This window comes from Scardinius erythrophthalmus (genome assembly GCF_964197995.2).
Source record: "Scardinius erythrophthalmus genome assembly, chromosome: 20".
Taxonomy (NCBI): Eukaryota; Metazoa; Chordata; class Actinopteri; order Cypriniformes; family Leuciscidae; genus Scardinius; species Scardinius erythrophthalmus.
The window spans coordinates 38,558,327-38,578,383 of NC_138240.1; the positions used below are offsets into that span (position 1 = coordinate 38,558,327).

Consider the following 20,057-nt stretch of genomic DNA (forward strand, 5'->3'; position numbering starts at 1 on the left):
TCTCTCTCTCGTCCTCATCAACGTTTGGATCATGTGATCTGACTCTCTCTCGTCCTCATCAACGTTTGGATCATGTGATCTGACTCTCTCTCTCGTCCTCATCAACGTTTGGATCATGTGATCTGACTCTCTCTCTCGTCCTCATCAACGTTTGGATCATGTGATCTGACTCTCTTGTCCTCATCAACGTTTGGATCATGTGATCTGACTCTCTCTCTCGTCCTCATCAACGTTTGGATCATGTGATCTGACTCTCTCGTCCTCATCAACGTTTGGATCATGTGATCTGACTCTCTCTCGTCCTCATCAACGTTTGGATCATGTGATCTGACTCTCTCTCTCTCGTCCTCATCAACGTTTGGATCATGTGATCTGACTCTCTCTCGTCCTCATCAACGTTTGGATCATGTGATCTGATCTGACTCTCTCTCGTCCTCATCAACTTTGGATCATGTGATCTGACTCTCTCTCTCGTCCTCATCAACGTTTGGATCATGTGATCTGACTCTCTCGTCCTCATCAACGTTTGGATCATGTGATCTGACTCTCTCTCTCGTCCTCATCAACGTTTGGATCATGTGATCTGACTCTCTCTCTCTCGTCCTCATCAACGTTTGGATCATGTGATCTGACTCTCTCTCGTCCTCATCAACGTTTGGATCATGTGATCTGACTCTCTCTCGTCCTCATCAACGTTTGGATCATGTGATCTGACTCTCTCTCTCGTCCTCATCAACGTTTGGATCATGTGATCTGACTCTCTCTCTCGTCCTCATCAACGTTTGGATCATGTGATCTGACTCTCTCTCTCGTCCTCATCAACGTTTGGATCATGTGATCTGACTCTCTTGTCCTCATCAACGTTTGGATCATGTGATCTGACTCTCTCGTCCTCATCAACGTTTGGATCATGTGATCTGACTCTCTCTCGTCCTCATCAACGTTTGGATCATGTGATCTGACTCTCTCTCTCTCGTCCTCATCAACGTTTGGATCATGTGATCTGACTCTCTCTCGTCCTCATCAACGTTTGGATCATGTGATCTGACTCTCTCTCGTCCTCATCAACTTTGGATCATGTGATCTGACTCTCTCTCTCGTCCTCATCAACGTTTGGATCATGTGATCTGACTCTCTCGTCCTCATCAACGTTTGGATCATGTGATCTGACTCTCTCGTCCTCATCAACGTTTGGATCATGTGATCTGACTCTCTCTCTCGTCCTCATCAACGTTTGGATCATGTGATCTGACTCTCTCTCGTCCTCATCAACGTTTGGATCATTTGATCTGACTCTCTCGTCCTCATCAACGTTTGGATCATGTGATCTGACTCTCTCGTCCTCATCAACGTTTGGATCATGTGTTCTGACTCTCTCTCGTCCTCATCAACGTTTGGATCATGTGATCTGACTCTCTCTCGTCCTCATCAACGTTTGGATCATGTGATCTGACTCTCTCTCTCGTCCTCATCAACGTTTGGATCATGTGATCTGACTCTCTCTCGTCCTCATCAACGTTTGGATCATGTGATCTGACTCTCTCTCGTCCTCATCAACGTTTGGATCATGTGATCTGACTCTCTCTCGTCCTCATCAACGTTTGGATCATGTGATCTGACTCTCTCTCGTCCTCATCAACGTTTGGATCATGTGATCTGACTCTCTCTCTCGTCCTCATCAACGTTTGGATCATGTGATCTGACTCTCTCTCGTCCTCATCAACGTTTGGATCATGTGATCTGACTCTCTCGTCCTCATCAACGTTTGGATCATGTGATCTGACTCTCTCTCTCGTCCTCATCAACGTTTGGATCATGTGATCTGACTCTCTCGTCCTCATCAACGTTTGGATCATGTGATCTGACTCTCTCTCGTCCTCATCAACGTTTGGATCATGTGATCTGACTCTCTCTCTCGTCCTCATCAACGTTTGGATCATGTGATCTGACTCTCTCTCTCGTCCTCATCAACGTTTGGATCATGTGATCTGACTCTCTCGTCCTCATCAACGTTTGGATCATGTGATCTGACTCTCTCTCGTCCTCATCAACGTTTGGATCATGTGATCTGACTCTCTCGTCCTCATCAACGTTTGGATCATGTGATCTGACTCTCTCTCTCGTCCTCATCAACGTTTGGATCATGTGATCTGACTCTCTCGTCCTCATCAACGTTTGGATCATGTGATCTGACTCTCTCGTCCTCATCAACGTTTGGATCATGTGATCTGACTCTCTCTCGTCCTCATCAACGTTTGGATCATGTGATCTGACTCTCTCTCGTCCTCATCAACGTTTGGATCATGTGATCTGACTCTCTCTCTCGTCCTCATCAACGTTTGGATCATGTGATCTGACTCTCTCTCGTCCTCATCAACGTTTGGATCATGTGATCTGACTCTCTCTCTCGTCCTCATCAACGTTTGGATCATGTGATCTGACTCTCTCTCTCGTCCTCATCAACGTTTGGATCATGTGATCTGACTCTCTCTCTCGTCCTCATCAACGTTTGGATCATGTGATCTGACTCTCTCTCTCGTCCTCATCAACGTTTGGATCATGTGATCTGACTCTCTCGTCCTCATCAACGTTTGGATCATGTGATCTGACTCTCTCTCTCGTCCTCATCAACGTTTGGATCATGTGATCTGACTCTCTCTCGTCCTCATCAACGTTTGGATCATGTGATCTGACTCTCTCTCTCGTCCTCATCAACGTTTGGATCATGTGATCTGACTCTCTCTCGTCCTCATCAACGTTTGGATCATGTGATCTGTATTCGTGTTTGTTTTATCTGTCTCCAATCATGGAGAGATTTCCTCAATAAACCACACAATTCAGGGCTTGATTCAATTTCAAAGTACTCTATTGGCATGATTGTTTTACACAGAGCCCGTCAGCGTCACATATGAGACGCAATAATCTGAGCCACAGTTTCGTAATCTGCACTCCATTATACAGATGTGTGAACTGTACTTGTCTCCGGTCTCATCAAACAAACAGAGCAAAAACATCGAAGAGTATCGTCTTGAAACCAAACAGGTCAAGTAGTACTCATTTTTTTCTTTTTTTTCCCCATTTATTTATTTAAAAAAGGGACAGTGTGCATTAATCAACATTCGTGAAGGTAAATGTTCCCATATTTGCCCGAAAGCTAGTTTTCATTAGTCCCTTTGCCAGATGTTATTAGGCCTAAAACTAGAAAAATAATAAAAGAAATGAGAGAGAAAAACAATGACAACAATAATAGAGCCTTGTAAACAACTCTGCAGAATATAATTAAACATATTACACAAAAAGACAATATAGACTATATACCCAGACATATAAAAAGAGAAAAAAAACAAGGTATTGTTATGGGTTAAATAATAATAATAATAATGAAGTTAATAATAGAGGCAGCAACATTAATGTTCACATTGTTGATTATGATGAAGCCATTTCTTAAAATGAAACTGAAATGGGTTAAACGATGCACTCTCTGATTGATTGTGGTACAGAGTTCCACTGATGGATGAAAAACATCTTGACCAAAGCAAGGGTTCCTACGAGAATCACGCAGTCCAGTCTCGCACCTCTAGATACTCTGTTTCAATAGATTTAAGATGAAGAATAAAATCAGCCAGAGGAGTTCATAATCTTAGGAACTAGCCTAAACAAACACGTTTAACCCTCTGGGGTGGGCGGTCGCGATTTCGTTGATTAGTTTTGGATAGATTATAAAGTTTTTACTGTAAAATAGACTACTGCCACATCCAATAAGCTTTTGTTTGCCAATTTCTGCTATATGTTTAATATATAGTATGGGATGTTTTGTCAAAAATAAAGTAGGTATATTGAATTATGTTATCATAGTGTTTGTTCCCATGTATATTCAAACTAATGAATCCTTAACTTTGAAATACGTATGATAAAATGTATGCTTTATACAAAGAAAGATTACACTTGAAATTTTGTTAAAATTGTGTTTGTTGTGGATTTACATGTGAAAACTTTTAAATAAAATAGCAAAAAAAATATTTACAAGGTAGATGTAAATAAAACCTTAATAGGTCAATATAAGCCTTCTCATTAAATTATGTATTATTGTGTTTTATTAGTGACAAATTTGGGGAGAGGATAAATATTCCAAAACTTTCTGAAAATACAGTATCATAATTAACTGCATAATTACTAGAAATGTTTACCTTGGGTATTATACAATTTGCATGCATATAAAATGTGTGGAAAAAGAATAAATATATATATATATATTTATATATATATATATATATATAGATATATATATATAGATATATATATTTTGATTTAGGGTTAGGGTTACTTTTTTTACTTTTTTTTGTCCTTGCATTCTTTCTTGTGGTACCCTCTTCACTGACACACCTGAATGAAAGGCTCATTATGCAGCTCATTTTCTTCTCAGGTGTGAATCACAGCATTCATCATGATCATTCACACCCCCACACATATTGCCTTTCCAAACATAATGTGTCTTACAAAGTTTAAACCAATGTATAGTTTTATGTGAATGATTAGGCAGGATGATTTTCACATCATTTTGAAGCAAACTCTAGGCGACAACATCCATTAGTCAAGTCGTGGACACATTTAGTACAGACCCTTTCCAAAAAATTGGAATATCATGGAAAAGTTTGTTTATTTCCATGATTCCATTCAAAACGTTAAACTTCCATAGATTATAGATTCAGGGCCCACAACTTAACGATTTCAAGTATTTAGTTGTTTATCTGTACATAATTTGGGCTTCCAGCCCATAAAACCCACGAAAACAGGATTCCAAAAAATTTGAATATTACATGAAATCACACAGTAATTACACAGTGATACCATGGTCACTGAACCAGGTTTTGGTTCTTTTGGCAGTGTGGGCAGAGCGTGTGTTATGCGCAGGCTCAGCCGCATCTAACTTCCACTGTAAACACACGTATGATGCAAAAACAAAACCATCGAGCGAAATACCGGAGTGAACATGGCTGTGAACGACTTTTGCAGATTATGTGAAGTAAATCTACGCATCCACGGTACAATCAGTGTCTACGTCACAGCTCTCAGCCCGCCCTCTGTTCGTTGATTGGCCGGCTGTTTTCAGGCCGGAGGAAAACGGAAAGCTATGACGCTATCTCAGACTGAGTACAGAAGCGAAATGAAATTGAGCGGAAGTACGAAGTCTGACGTAGTCAGGCTAACAAAATAGTGGATTACTCAGAAAATATACTTTAATGACATTTAATAATTTGGCTTTCATCACTATTTATTTATTTATTTATTTATTTCACCAGAAATAAAAGATCACAATCAGATCTTTATCTCTGAACCTCTGGTTTAGTTGAGTTAGGGTTAAAGTTGGTCAAGTTATTGCAGTACATTCATGAGATCACTGATCTGTAACCTTAAACACCGTTCTGACTGGATCTCTACGTTACTCTAGCGTAACAAACATTAGTTATAACATTATCTATTTATTCAATAATCTCTCTCCAATTCTGTTTCTCAGGTCACATTCTCACTGTTGTTTTTTGGAACCCATTCAATCTGATGATGATGATGAAGATGAAAGTAGTGCATTTTAATTTCCAGCAGTAAAAGAGGTGTAAGCATGTGTGTCCCGAGTCTGCTGTCTGAAAGCTGATGGTGTGACTGTAGTGAACCACAGGATTGGTGAAAACACACCATCCTCAATGGGCTGTGGAGCAGCAGATGTTCAGACACACAATGATCCGCAGTGACAGCCGGCAGACGACAGGTTTCACGTATCAGGACGAGCTTCAGCCTGTTGTTCACGTTAACACAGAGATGATGACATTAGATCTCAGCTTGATTGCTTAGCCTATCTTTTGGCTCTGTTTCTTTAATATTTGCCATGAATAATCGTGGCTTTCTTCAGTGTGTTGGGCTGAGTATGTTGAGATACGGGATTACACCTCAACAGTATTCATGTATGATATCTTTATTATGACACAGATCAGATGGGTAAAGTCACTTGCCCTAAGCAAGGTAATTCAGGGTTCACACTCACTCTGACCAGTGAATCTCCATGATCTTTTCATGAGTTACAACATCAATTTTATGACCATATGTTTAATCATTCATCCTAACAACGGCACTGAAATCACAACATATTGCGAAAAACAAACCCGCACCATTGTTTGACAGCAACAAACATTCAACTGAACAATAATTTTTAAAGGTGTCCTATTATGCTCTTTTATGAAGTCTTGATTTAGTGTTTGGTGTGTACTAGAATATGTTTTCATGACTGATTGTTCAACACATTATGTTTCACATATTTTATATTATTACAGCTCCTCTCTCCCCAGTCTGTCCCGAACGCATCGTTTTCGATGAAGCCCCTCCTTCTGAAATACGAAATCTGCTGTGATTGGTCAGTTGGCCAGTGTGTTGTGATTGGCACCACGTGTCCCGCCCCTTAATAACCGCGAGCTCTACGCAGATGTAAATGATGGCTTCGATTTTAAACCATTTCGAGCTGATTCAGACCCTGACAATGTTAACCAACAAGAGGATTGTGCTAAACGGATTTCATGTACGGACTTTGCAAGCACAGATTTTACTGGACGTTTCAGAGTGGTGTGTGTTTTGTTGTTGTTGTTGTTGTTGTTGGAATTTTCTTATAGATACGGTATAATCCACCATTTAATCATATTTGTCAGAAACCTATGGTGATTCAAACAGTAATCAATCACAAAAACTTGGATAATTCCCCTTAAGGGGCGATGAACAGTCTTACAAAAGCTCCAGTAAACACTACATCAACACTGTAATGTTAGTTAGCAGGCTAGCGGAGGCAAAGCTTTGCCCTTCGCTTACATCATAGCAACTACATAAAGCTTATAATTGGAACTGTTAATAGAAAACACAACTATAAATAAGACATACTTACAAGATCCATAAACAACAGATCCAGATGAAATGGGAACGGCGCCGTCTTTCAGGATAAGCTTTTGTGCGTATAGCCTGCATTGTGCTCTCTTCTGGAAGCTGTTCTCCATAAAATGTGCAGCGCACAGACAAACGCTGAGCTTATAATGTTGAAGAACAGTGTTAAAAATTAATTTTAACCTCTCTAATTTTGTCAGCCTTAGGAAAACATTTTCTGGGGTGTAAAAAACAACAAGTCAAGTCATCTTCATTTATATAGCGCTTTTAACAATGTAGATCGTTTCAAAGCAGCTTTACAGAGATAAACGTATAATTTAAGGTAACAGAACCAACACTCTTCCTCTTCTCTAGCGCAGCCCAACATGGCCACACCCCCTGCGTTGCGTGTTCCCGGGGGCGGGTTTATGTAAATTTGAGGGTTAGTGATGTCATCAACCCGTGAAGAAGCTAATTGTAGTCTCTACCAGCCGTTTGTTGTAGTCCTTAAAAAGCGATTTCTGTAAAAGCGAATATCTCCCTTTGCTCTGAACTTTGAGCGTTGTAACTTTGCAGATGTTGTTTATGATCAAACAGCAACATTACACACTAACTAAAGTAAGAAAAGTCCAATCATAATCAACCACCGCTTTAATATAATATGTAGGCCTACACAAACGCATTGAAGAGTTCAAGGGATTATCAACACTTGAGTCAAAGCATGTAAGACTGAGACTGATTTTTATTTTGAGGTCATATGTGTAAATTTCTGTGTAGAATTTAGTTGAGTTTCCAGACGCTTCAGTTTGTTTTACACTTAAACGTCATTTTTTGTGCTGTGGTTTATCAGGAAAAAGTATATAGTGTGATTTTAACACTAAAAATGAATTTTAATATAACCTACATACTGTCCTCCAGTTTTTTTTAATAGTTTTTTATAGTTGTAAGCAGTATGACAAGGGTAAGAGTGCTGTTTTTCACAATATCAGCACGATTGCAAATGTGATTTTATTTAACAGTTCAATAAAACAAAAAGTTAATATTAAATGACATTTTAGACATGATATTGTCAATATTGATGTATGTGCTCTATTTCGCCAATGAAAAGGTTTCTAAGCGAAGCAGAAGGGTTGTGCGTCTCCGATCAACACACGGCGGTGTTTTGTTTAGTGTCTGAATGAATCCGTGTGTTTGAATGATTCGGGGAAAATCAATGATTCACTGAGATACTCATAAAAACTTGTTCCTGAATGAATCGGCTGAATGATTCAGTGACTCAGACTTTCTGCCACCTACTGGCTGGATTAGTTTCCCAGTTAAAACTAGGCATATTATTTAATTTTTTTCTGACATTTCATATTTCTTTGTTCAGAGTTTTACATTTAAAACATTAATCTCATAACATTATTGTAATTGCAGTGTAAATGCTTTATCATCACATCTAAAAGGCACTTCTGCAGTGTTAAGGGGTTTTGTTTAGTGTTAACCGATTTCATTTGATTGGTAACAATAACCAGTTATTAATTAATTCTCTGTGTATAAGCGAGTAATAACAGTAATAATATCACTGCATTAATTAGTCATATTTTGATTTCACTTGTATTTGACGTTTTGCTTCATGTTACTAACTGAACTGCGATTAATATCCTGCTGACTTTGACTGTAGTGTTCTGTGTTTGTCCAGCAGAGGGAAGCACACGCTGCTCTCGCTCAAGATTTATGAAATATGCCAGTGATTATTAATTTGAACTGTAGAAGTAAAGCATGAATGACAGCTATTGTGTGCGAGACTGCGAGTTAAGATGTCGGGATGAGGCCGGAGACCAATACCTGATTCGGAAAGGCAGGGGAAAAGAATAACGTGTTCTACGGAGGCCCTGAAGGGACACAGATAGGCTTTCTCTGTGTGTGTGTGTGTGTGTGTACACATTCTTATGATATCAGGCCTCGACCTGTTCTCGCCCTGAACCACATGACTGGTTGAAGCTAGAACGTGCTGTGATTGGTCAGCACAATGTGGCTGCTCTCTGATTGGCTGGAGTAGGTGGTGGGAGGAGTCCAGACATTTGTGTATCTGCGTGCTTGTCTATTTAACATATTTCTGTATCTGATTCTGTATTGGTGAGACAGTATGACTTCAGCTCTCCTGTCTTGACGCAGAAGGGTTAAAGGTGCAGTGATAAATCAGTGGACAGTCATGTGTCTATCATGATTATGTTTTGTCTGCTTATAATCTACAAGGCTTTACAAGCATGTGTTTGATGATTGATGATCCTCAATAAAGCGTCAGTAGTCCGTCTCAGCTGGAAGGATGTGTAGTGTAATATCCAGCACAAGACCGTACTGAAACACACTCTGGGAAGTGCATGAAAGCCGCTGTGGAGGTTCGGTGTGTTGTTGGTCTCTTAAACATGTCTGTCCACATCCATTAATGTCTTCTCTTTCTATTGCCATGATGCAGCAGATTGAAGACTTGTCAGATGAAGTGAATCATAATGTATTTGAATGTGATGTAACTCTATCAATGGGGTTTATTACTGTCAGAACAACACAAGAGTGTGAGTGTATTCAGCCGTGATGACGTCTGTCTGTGTGTGTGTGTGTGTGAGAGAGAGAGAGAGAGAGAGTGTGTGTGTGTGTGTGCGCAGGGTGAATCTAGCCTCAGACGGAGACCTTGTTTGTCCTTTCATTAATTGTGCTTGATATCTAATAGGTTTATGTATCAATAAACAATGGCGTTTTTTACGTTTTCATATGTAATGAAGTATTTAACCACACACAAAATAACATGTTGGGTTCAACACAGCTGTGGGATTTACCCCAAATATATTAGAATAGAACACAAGAGAACATGACAGCGTTTATTGTGTTTCGTCTGACGCTCTGAGACCAACTCATTAATGATGGAGTGCGAAAGAGCCTGAACTTAGTTTTATTACTGATATTTTTCAGCAGGAAGTGATGATTTTGTTCTCTTGAACACATGTGATGGAAACGCTGCTTTAGTCACTAGTGTTTTATGCCATATTCCGATTTTGCAAAATTCCATAGGGATCCAGGCTTCCATCAGTGTATGATTGTTGTGAGACTCTGAGTTCTCCACTGAGTTCTCCCAAGTTCCCTTTCAAGGGAACTCCCATTGCTTCGAGAATGACGCTATGGGGAACGCTTTGCGTGATGACGTCTTGAAGCACATGTAAAATCAGTCCAATGGTGTGGCGGAACGTCAGTGGCGGGTGACGTCACGTACCAGGAAGCTATAAAAGCCGGCCCGAAACAGAAAACGAAAGCTTTCTGAGTCTTCAGTTGCGCTCTGTGTTGAATCTGTCCGTTTATTTGGTGTTGTCTGTCTATATATCTATATATATTATTCAGTATGGCGAGCAAGCAGCAGTTTAGAGTGTGTGTCCATCCCTGCCCGCGTTATATAACGGGAGGTGACACACACACTCTTTGTGTTGTTTGTTTGGGAGAGGAGCATGCCCAGTCAGCACTCGAGGGTGGTGACTGTGTGCATTGCTGTGCGCTTCCATTGCGTACGATCCCGGTTGGCACGGTTCAACCCTGATCACGTTCCCCGGGGCTCTGGTCCCGCTGCTGCCGAGGCACAGCGTCGATCTCAGACCTGGGGTTCGCAAATGGATCTATCAGTGGATGTTGAGACGGGCTCTGCCTTATCTCAGCAACCTTCTGATAGATCCAGTGCCTCTCATCAGGGTGTGGAAGCACGCGCTGCGGTTTCTTCCCCCCCGAGAGAGGCACCAGTACTGCAATTGTCCAGCTCCGAGGAGTTGACGCTGGGTCTGAGGATTCGCCACCTCAGTCTCATGCGTTTGAAGAGCTTCTCGATGTAGTTACTAGAGCTGTGGAAAGATTATCAATTGAGTGGCCAGAGGATAGGCAGGACGTTCGCTCGAAGAGTAAGCTCGACGAACGTTTCCTGCCATCTCGTGCATAGCCTCAGAGAAGAAGCCTTCCGTTTTTCCCCGATCTCCACACCGAGGTGTCGAGATCGTGGGGGAAACCTATGTCATTCAGAGTTTACACACCACAGACATCTCACTACTCTTCCATTCACAAATATAAAGAGTATGGTTATGGGGAGATGCCGAAGGTGGAAGAGACGCTTGCGAGCTATCTCTCTTCAGCAACGGCATCTTCCTTGAAGGCTCCCTCACTTCCCTCTAAACCAGTAAAGTTTACATCATCGCTGGTTCATAAATCGTATGCAGCCGCTGGTCAAGCTGCAGCGTGTCTGCATACGATGTCTATTATGCAGGCCTATCAGGCTGAATTGTTGGGGGATTTAGAGGAGGGCGGGGGTATTGGTCCAGACACGGTGGCTGAACTACGCAGAGCCACGGATCTGTCTCTCAGGGCCACCAAGGAGACCGCTAAATCAATCGGGCGGTCTATGGCAGCCCTGGTGGCCACTGAGAGGCATCTGTGGCTCAATCTGAGCGATATAAAAGAGAAAGAAAAGCATGTTCTCTTAGATGCTCCGGTCTCCACTGTTGGTCTGTTTGGTGATGTTGTTAACAGTGCGATAGCTAAATCTCAAGAGGCCTCTAAACAGGCAGTTGCACTCCAAAAACTTCTCCCCCGCCGTTCATTCTATGAGGCTGCTGAGCGGGAGCAGCCTCACTCCTCTAAAAAGAGCGCTGACCATCGTGCCACTCAAAAACAGAGTGTGTCCTCTCGTGCTCCCCCACAAAAATCTCGGGGACACGGAGGGCGCTCTCAAACCCAGCAGCCCTCGAGGGGTAGAACGGATCTGCGGACCGTTATTACCGCCAAGAAGGCTGCTGGGAAAAAGTCCTGACGTCCGAGGGCTCAGGACAAATGAGGGTAGTCCCCCCCGAAGCAGAGCGGTCAACACCTCTTTTTACGGTGCCCGTCTCTCTTCGGTACCCTCAGGGGACCGTTCTGCCAACCCTGCCGCCTCCGGTGTTACAGGGCGCAGCGGTCTCCGGCGAGCACATATCTCAAGGACCACCCGGAAACGTAGTGGCCTCGGGATGCCCGCCCCCTCCGAGGAGGGTGTTAGAGCAGTCTGTTCGGTCATTCCCTGCCGGTGCGCCGCTACAGGGCGACGAACTGACTACTCAACAACAACAAAATCCAGAAACCAGTCTCGAGAGGCTGGTACCTTTAGTAGAATCTCTGACAGCGTGGAAGCTACTGTCAAATGTTTCTCGTTGGGTCCTGCAGACCGTGGAAAAAGGGTATCAGATACAATTCAAGAAACGCCCACCTCGGTTTATGGGGGTCCTGCCCACAGTGGTGGGTCCCGAGCAGGTTCTGGTTATGGAACAGGAAGTGAACACTCTGTTAGAGAAAGGGGCCATAGAATATGTACCTCCCTCCAACAGGGAAACCGGGTTTTACAGCCGGTATTTCATAGTTCCGAAGAAGGACGGGGGATTGCGTCCCATTTTAGATCTTCGAGTTCTGAACGAGTCAGTCATGCAGCTCAAGTTCAAAATGTTAACATTGAGACAGATCGTGCCACAGATCAGGTCCGAGGACTGGTTTGTCACGATAGACCTCAAGGACGCTTATTTCCATATTTCCATCCGTCCGTGTCATTGGAAGTTCCTGAGGTTTGCTTTCGGGGGCAAAGCATACCAATATCGAGTACTTCCATTCGGCCTAGCTTTATCACCCCGCACTTTCACCAAATGCATGGATGCAGCTCTGGCGCCCCTGCGCCTCCAGGGTATTCACATCATGAACTACATCGACGATTGGTTGATTTTTAGCTCAGTCGTATCAGTTGGCGGTTCAACATCGAGATGTTGTTCTCGCCCACATGAAAGAGTTGGGGTTACGGCTGAACGCCAAGAAGAGTGTGCTTTCTCCACTCCAGAGGACCACTTTTTTGGGCGTAGTTTGGGATTCAGTGTCGATGCAGGCGCGCCTGTCACCGCCACGTATAGAGTCCATCCTTGCAGCTGTGAAAAGTGTAAAGCTAGGCCAGCTACTCACTGTCAAACAGTTCCAGAGACTGTTGGGTCTCATGGCAGCAGCTTCCAACGTGATACCTTTTGGACTGCTGCACATGAGACCCCTGCAGTGGTGGCTCAGGACCAGGGGGTTTTCCCCGAGGGGCAACCCATTTCGCACAATCAGGGTCACGCGGCGATGCTTACGTGCCCTGGTTATGTGGAAGAAACCTTGGTTCCTGTCCCAGGGCCCAGTGTTGGGAGCTCCTTGTCGTCGCAAACTGCTAACGACGGATGCTTCTCTCACAGGTTGGGGAGCGATCCTGGAGGGTCGCTCATCTCAAGGTCTGTGGGAAGACCATCATCGTTCCTGGCATATCAATCGCCTAGAGATGTTAGCTGTCTTCCGGGCTCTGAGGAGCTTCATCACAGATCTCAGGGGGCACCATGTGTTAGTGCATACAGACAACACGTCGGTAGTCGCCTATATCAACCACCAAGGGGGTTTGCGCTCGCGCCCGTTATCCAACTTGGCACGCCATATCGTCTTGTGGTCCCAGGGGAAGTTACTGTCACTCAGGGCAGCATACATCCCCGGGGTCCAGAATATAGGAGCAGACACTCTGTCGAGGCAGGGGCCGAGGCCCGGGGAATGGAGGCTCCACCCCGAGGTGGTGGAGCTAATATGGAGGGAGTTCGGCCAAGCACAAGTGGATCTGTTTGCGTCTCGAGAGACGTCTCACTGTCCACTTTGGTTCTCCCTCACGCATCCAGCTCCTCTGGGACTGGATGCTATGGTTCAGACGTGGCCGAGGCTACGTCTGTACGCTTTTCCCCCAGTGGCTCTGCTCCCGGGAGTTCTGGAAAGAGTTCGCAGGGACCGGGTTTGCCTGCTTCTTATAGCCCCGCGTTGGCCGGGCAGAGTATGGTTTCCCGATCTGGTATCCCTCCTCGACGGGCATCCTCTGGAGTTACCCGTCAGGAGAGACCTTCTGTCCCAGGCAGGGGGTTCAATATTTCACCCCCGCCCAGAACTGTGGAACCTGTGGGCTTGGCCTCTGAGGGGGCCCAGCTCATAGAGTCAGGTCTCTCAACTGAGGTTGTTGAGACCATTCTACAGTCCAGAGCTCCCTCCACAAGGAAACTTTATGCCCTGAAGTGGAGAGTCTTCACTTCTTGGTGTAGTGACCGTCGGTTGGACCCAGTTAACTGCCCAGTTGGTACAGTGCTGGAGTTCCTGCAAGACCGGTTCACGGCAGGTCTGACCCCGTCCACTTTAAAGGTTTATGTGGCGGCCATAGGTGCTTACCACATTCCTTTGGGTGGAATGTCTGTGGGGAAAGACCCTTTGATATCTCGTTTCCTTCGTGGCACTTGGAGGCTGAGGCCTGCAGTTCGCTCTAGGGTTCCGCCATGGGACCTGTCCATTGTGTTACAAGGCTTGTCCCTGGCCCCCTTTGAGCCAATTGAGGAGGTTCCTGAGAAGTTTTTAACGCTGAAAGCTCTTTTCCTTCTTGCTATTTCCTCTCTCAAGAGAATAGGGGATCTGCAAGCGTTGTCGGTTGCTCCGGGTATGATCAAAGCGTTTCTTCATCCGAGACCGGGCTATATCCCCAAGGTCCCCACTAATGTGGTCAGACCTATTGTTCTGCAGGCCTTCTGTCCTCCTCCCTTTCAAAATGCGGACCAGGAGGCTAATAATTTGCTTTGCCCTGTGCGGGCGTTAGACGCATATGTCCACAGAGCTGCCCTGTGGCGAAAAAGTGATCAATTATTTGTGTGCTTTGGGTCCCCTAACAAAGGAGGTCCAGTGTCTAAGCAAAGGATGAGCAAGTGGGTGGTCGAGGCTATCTCACTTGCTTATGAGGCGGCTGGGCAGCCTTCTCCTTTGGCTGTCCGGTCGCACTCGACGAGGAGTATGGCGGCCTCTAAGGCCCTTATTTCAGGAGTTTCTTTACAGGACGTCTGTGATGCGGCAGGCTGGTTCTCACCGCACACTTTCGTCAGGTTTTACTCTCTGGATCTAGACTCTGCACCAGGGTCTCATGTTTTGTCTTCCTAGTGCTGCTCTCTAGATTTCACACAGGACAGACATTCGTAGCTATGGAGGCGTTGGTATAGACGTTCCCCATAGCGTCATTCTCGACGCAACGGGAGTTCCCTTGAAAGGGAACGCCTCGGTTACGACTGTAACCTCGGTTCCCTGAAGAGGGAACGAGCGTTGCGTCGCCTTGCCATATCTCCTTCATGCCTGTCAGCTCGACTTCAGACTTTTACGAAGCTTTCGTTTTCTGTTTCGGGCCGGCTTTTATAGCTTCCTGGTACGTGACGTCACCCGCCTCTGACGTTTCCGCCACACCATTGGACTGATTTTACATGTGCTTCAAGACGTCATCACGCAAAGCGTTCCCCATAGCGTCATTCTCGACGCAACGCTCGTTCCCTCTTCAGGGGCGTTCTCCACTGAGTTATCCACTGAGTTCTCCACTGGGTTCTCCACTGGGTTCTCCACTGAGTTCTCCACTGAGTTCTCCACTGAGTTCTCCACTGAGTTCTCCACTGAGTTCTCCACTGAGTTCTCCACTGAGTTCTCCACTGAGTTCTCCACTGAGTTCTCCACTGAGTTCTCCACTGAGTTCTCCACTGAGTTATCCACTGAGTTATCCACTGAGTTATCCACTGAGTTATCCACTGAGTTATCCCAAGTTCTCCACTGAGTTTTCCCGAGTTCTCCACTGAGTTTTCCCGAGTTCTCCAGAATTCTGGAGTCAGTGTTTTAACTGGAGTTGTTGTGTTTGTTGCTCTTGCAGGTACAACCCGTCGCCCTCGAGGCCGTGAGCTTCATGGTGTGGATTACAACTTCCTGTCAGTGGAGGATTTCCTGGAGCTGCACCGGCGTGGAGGACTGCTAGAGATCGGGACATATGATGGTGTGTGAGTGTGAGAATGAGAGTGTGAGTGAGTGTGTTTGAGTGTGTGTGAGTGAGTGAGTGAGTGTGAGAGTGACAGTGTGAGTGAGTGAGTGAGTGAGTGAGTGAGTGAGTGAGTGAGTGAGTGAGAGTGTGTGTGAGTCTGAGTGTGTGTGAGTCTGAGTGTGTGTGAGTCTGAGTGTGAGTGAGTCTGAGTGTGAGTGAGCCTGAGTGTGAGTGAGAGTTGAGTGTGTCTGAGTGAGAGTGTGAGTGAGCGTCAGAGTGTGTGTGAGTCTATTTGAGTGTGATTGAGCGTGAGAGTGCGAGTGAGTGTGTGAGAGTGAAAGAGTGAGTGTGTGTGTGAGTGAGAGTGGGAGTGAGAGTGGGAGTGAGAGTGAGTGAGAGTGAGTGAGAGTGAGTGAGAGTGAGTGAGTGTGAGTGAGTGTGAGAGAGTGAGTGAGAGTGAGTGAGTGAGTGAGTGTGAGTGTGTGTGAGAGTGAGTGAGTGAGTGAGTGAGTGAGTGAGTGAGTGAGTGAGTGAGTGAGAGTGTGTGTGAGTGAGAGTGAGTGAGTGAGTGAGAGAGAGTGAGAGTGAGTGAGTGAGTGAGTGAGTGTCACTGCAGTATCATCAACAGGCGCATCGTCTCACACATCTCAGCACACAACATCTTAAATAAAGCTCAGATTGGCTTTTTACCAAAACATCGCACATCCGACCACATCTATTCCCTCCACACTCTAATCAACAAGAACATCAATGACAAACAAAGGAAAATATTCGCATGTTTTGTAGACTTTAAAAAAGCATTTGATTCAATTTGGCATGATGGTCTACTGTACAAAATCCTACAAATTGGCATCGGCGGAAAAACATTTGACATTATAAAATCTCTGTACACCAAAAGCAAAAGCGCGGTGAAGATCGGTAACCACAGAAGCGCGTTCTTCCAGCAGGGCCGTGGAGTGAGGCAGGGCTGCAGTCTGAGCCCGACCCTATTCAACATCTACATCAATGATCTGGCATCAGCGCTGGAGAGCTCTACTGCGCCCGGCCTCACTCTACAGGGGTCAGAGGTCAGATGTCTGCTGTACGCGGACGACCTGGTCCTGCTGTCCCGCACACCTGAGTGCCGTCAGCAGAGCCTGTCCCTGCTGGAACAATACTGTCACGACTGGGCCCTGACAGTCAATCTGGACAAAACCAGATTCATGGTGTTCCAGAAGAAAACCCGATCTCAGGCACACAAACACCAGTTCCTGTATAAAGGCCTTGTTCTGCAGCACAGCTCTAGCTACAGCTATCTGAGTGTGTGTGTGTGTGTGTGTGTGTGTGTGTGTGTGTGTGTGTGTGTGTGTGTGTAAAGGCCATGTCCTGCAGCACAGCTCTAGCTACAGCTATCTGGGCATCGACATCAGCGCTTCGGAACGCTTCGGTCTGGCTGTGAAAACACTCGGTGAAAAGGCTCGGAGGGCTTTCTATGCTATAAAGTCACGATGTGGACACTTAAAATTACCCATTAAAACCTGGATAAAATTATATAATTCAATAATAAAACCAATTCTTTTATATGGATGTGAAATTTGGGGACCAGTACTAAATTAAAAAAATTGGGATAAAACATCAGTAGAAAAATTACAATTGGAAATTGGCAAAAATATTCTCGGGGTTCACAGAAACACGTCCACTGCCGCCTGCAGGGCTGAGCTGGGCCTGTACCCGCTGAACATCGAGATCCAGAAGAGATGTGTTCAGTTCTGGCATCATCTCCATCAGTCTGACCCAGAGTCAGTGCAATATAAAGCCCTCCTCGCCAATGAAACCTCAGCAGAACCTCATCCTCTGAACACACTCGCTCTCCAACTCATCCATCAGAATATACTCCCCATCAACCCCAAACCTATCATTAAAGAAATCCACAAACATCTAAAAGTCACTCATGATGAATCACTAAAAGCACATTTTGCCCTCCAGAATAAACTCCAATGTTACTCGACCCTCAATAGAACCACTAAATTGGCCAGTTATCTATTTATTAAACATTTTAAATAAAGACAAATCCTCTCCAAATACAGATTAAGTGACCATGATCTAGAGATAGAGAGAGGAAGACATAGACAAACATGGACAGAGAGAGAGCAGAGGATCTGTAGACACTGTGATCTACAGCACATCGAGGATGAGGAACACTTTCTGCTCTTCTGCTCTAAATACTCCAGTATAAGAGAAACCTTTCTGCCCAGATTTGAAATCTTGATTCCATCGTTCTTTGAACTGAGTGACGCTGAGAAAATGTTCTTCTTACTGGGAGAAGATGACAGTACAGCTGCACTAGCGGCTAAATATGTGTTAGCTATTCACAACGCCAGAGCCAGCTAATTCTCTAGAGAGACCCACTGTACTTATTCAATTATTAGGATAAATTGTTTATTTATCTATTTATTTATATTTACTATGCTACATATGACATGATCTATACATATATGTTTTGTTTGTTTGTTTTATTATTTATATATAATATGTTGATGCTTTGGCAACATTGTGTTACACAGTCATGCTAATAAAGCTCATTTGAATTTGAAAAATTTGAATTTGAGTGAGAGTGAGTGAGTGAGTGAGTGAGTGAGTGAGAGTGTGTGTGAGAGTGAGTGAGTGAGTGAGTGAGTGAGTGAGTGAGTGAGTGAGTGAGTGAGTGAGTGAGTGAGTGAGAGTGAGTGTGTGTGTGTGTGTGTGAGTGAGTGAGTGTGTGAGAGAGTGAGAGTGAGTGAGTGAGTGAGTGAGTGAGTGAGTGAGAGTAAGTAAGTGAGTGTGTGAGAGTGAGTGAGTCTGTGAGAGTGAGTGAGAGTGAGAGTGAGTGTGAGTGTGAGAGTGAGTGTGTGAGAGTGGGAGTGAGAGTGGGAGTGAGTGATTGAGAGTGAGTGATTGAGAGTGAGTGATTGAGAGTGAGTGTGACTGTGTGTGTGTGTGTGTGTGTGAGTGAGTGAGTGGGAGTAAGTGGGAGTGTGTGTGTGTGTGTGTGTGTGTGTGTGTGTGTGTGTGTGTGTGTGTGTGTGTGTGTGTGTGTGTGTGTGTGTGTGTGTGTGTGTGTGTGTGTGTGTGTGAGTGATTGAGTGTGAGTGATTGAGAGTGATTGAAAGTGAGTGAGTGAGTGATTGTGATTGTGAGTGTGAGAGTGATTGAGAGTGATTGAGTGAGAGTGATTGTGAGAGAGTGAGTGAGAGTGATTGTGAGTGTGAGAGTGATTGAGAGTGAGAGTGAGTGAGAGTGATTGTGAGTGTGAGAGTGATTGAGAGTGAGTGAGTGAGTGAGTGAGTGAGTGAGTGAGTGAGTGAGTGAGTGAGTGAGAGTGAGTGGGAGTGAGTGGGAGTGAGTGGGAGAGTGAGAGAGAGAGAGTGAGAGAGAGTGAGTGAGTGGGAGTGGGAGTGTGTGTGTGTGTGTGTGTGTGTGTGTGTGTGTGTGTGTGTGTGTGTGTGTGTGTGTGTGTGTGTGTGTGTGTGTGTGTGAGTGAATGAGTGAGTGATTGAGAGTGAGTGGGAGTGTGTGAGTGAATGAGTGAGTGAGTGATTGAGAGTGAGTGGGAGTGTGTGTGAGAGTGATTGAGAGTGAGTGAGAGTGATTGAGAGTGAGTGAGAGTGAGTGAGTGAGAGTGAGTGAGTGATTGAGAGTGAGTGTGTGTGCGAGTGAGTGATTGAGAGTGAGTGTGAGTAAGTTGGGAGTGTGTGTGTGAGTGAATGAGTGAGTGAGAGTGATTGAGAGTGATTGAGTGAGAGTGTGAGTGAGAGTGATTATGAGTGAGTGTGTGTGTGAGTGAGTGAGTGAGTGAGTGAGTGATTGAGAGTGATTGAGAGTGATTGAGTGAGAGTGATTGTGGTGAGTGAGTGAGTGAGTGAGTGAGTGAGTGAGTGAGTGAGTGAGTGAGTGAGAGTGAGTGAGTGAGTGAGAGTGATTGTGAATGAGAGTGAGAGAGTGAGTGAGTGAGTGAGTGAGTGAGTGAGTGAGTGAGTGAGTGAGTGAGTGATTGAGAGTGAGTGGGAGTGAGTGTGAGTGAGTGATTGAGAGTGAGTGGGAGTGGGAGTGTGTGAGTGTGTGTGTGAGTGAGTGAGTGAGTGAGTGATTGAGAGTGAGTGGGAGTGTGTGTGAGAGTGAGTGAGTGTGTGTGTGTGTGAGTGATTGAGAGTGAGTGTGAGTGTGAGTAAGTGGGAGTGTGTGTGTGTGTGTGTGTGTGTGTGTGTGTGTGTGTGTGTGTGAGTGAGTGAGAGTGATTGAGTGAGAGTGAGTGAGTGAGTGAGTGATTGAGAGTGAGTGGGAG

General features: G+C 44.8%; 1 protein-coding gene across 10 annotated transcripts in view; it reads left to right on the forward strand.

The window, feature by feature from the left end:
* The window catches only part of magi1a (membrane associated guanylate kinase, WW and PDZ domain containing 1a), a 115,877-nt gene that overhangs the window by 41,254 nt on the left and 54,566 nt on the right, over positions 1-20,057 (forward strand). For all 10 annotated transcript variants that reach the window (XM_081349694.1, XM_081349685.1, XM_081349688.1 and 7 more), the window contains exon 2: positions 15,653-15,772. Coding sequence is in view for 9 of the 10 variants with exons in the window: in XM_081349685.1 (XP_081205811.1) it covers positions 15,653-15,772 (120 nt within the window). In the remaining variant the exon portion in view is untranslated. The remainder of the gene's footprint in view (positions 1-15,652; positions 15,773-20,057) is intronic.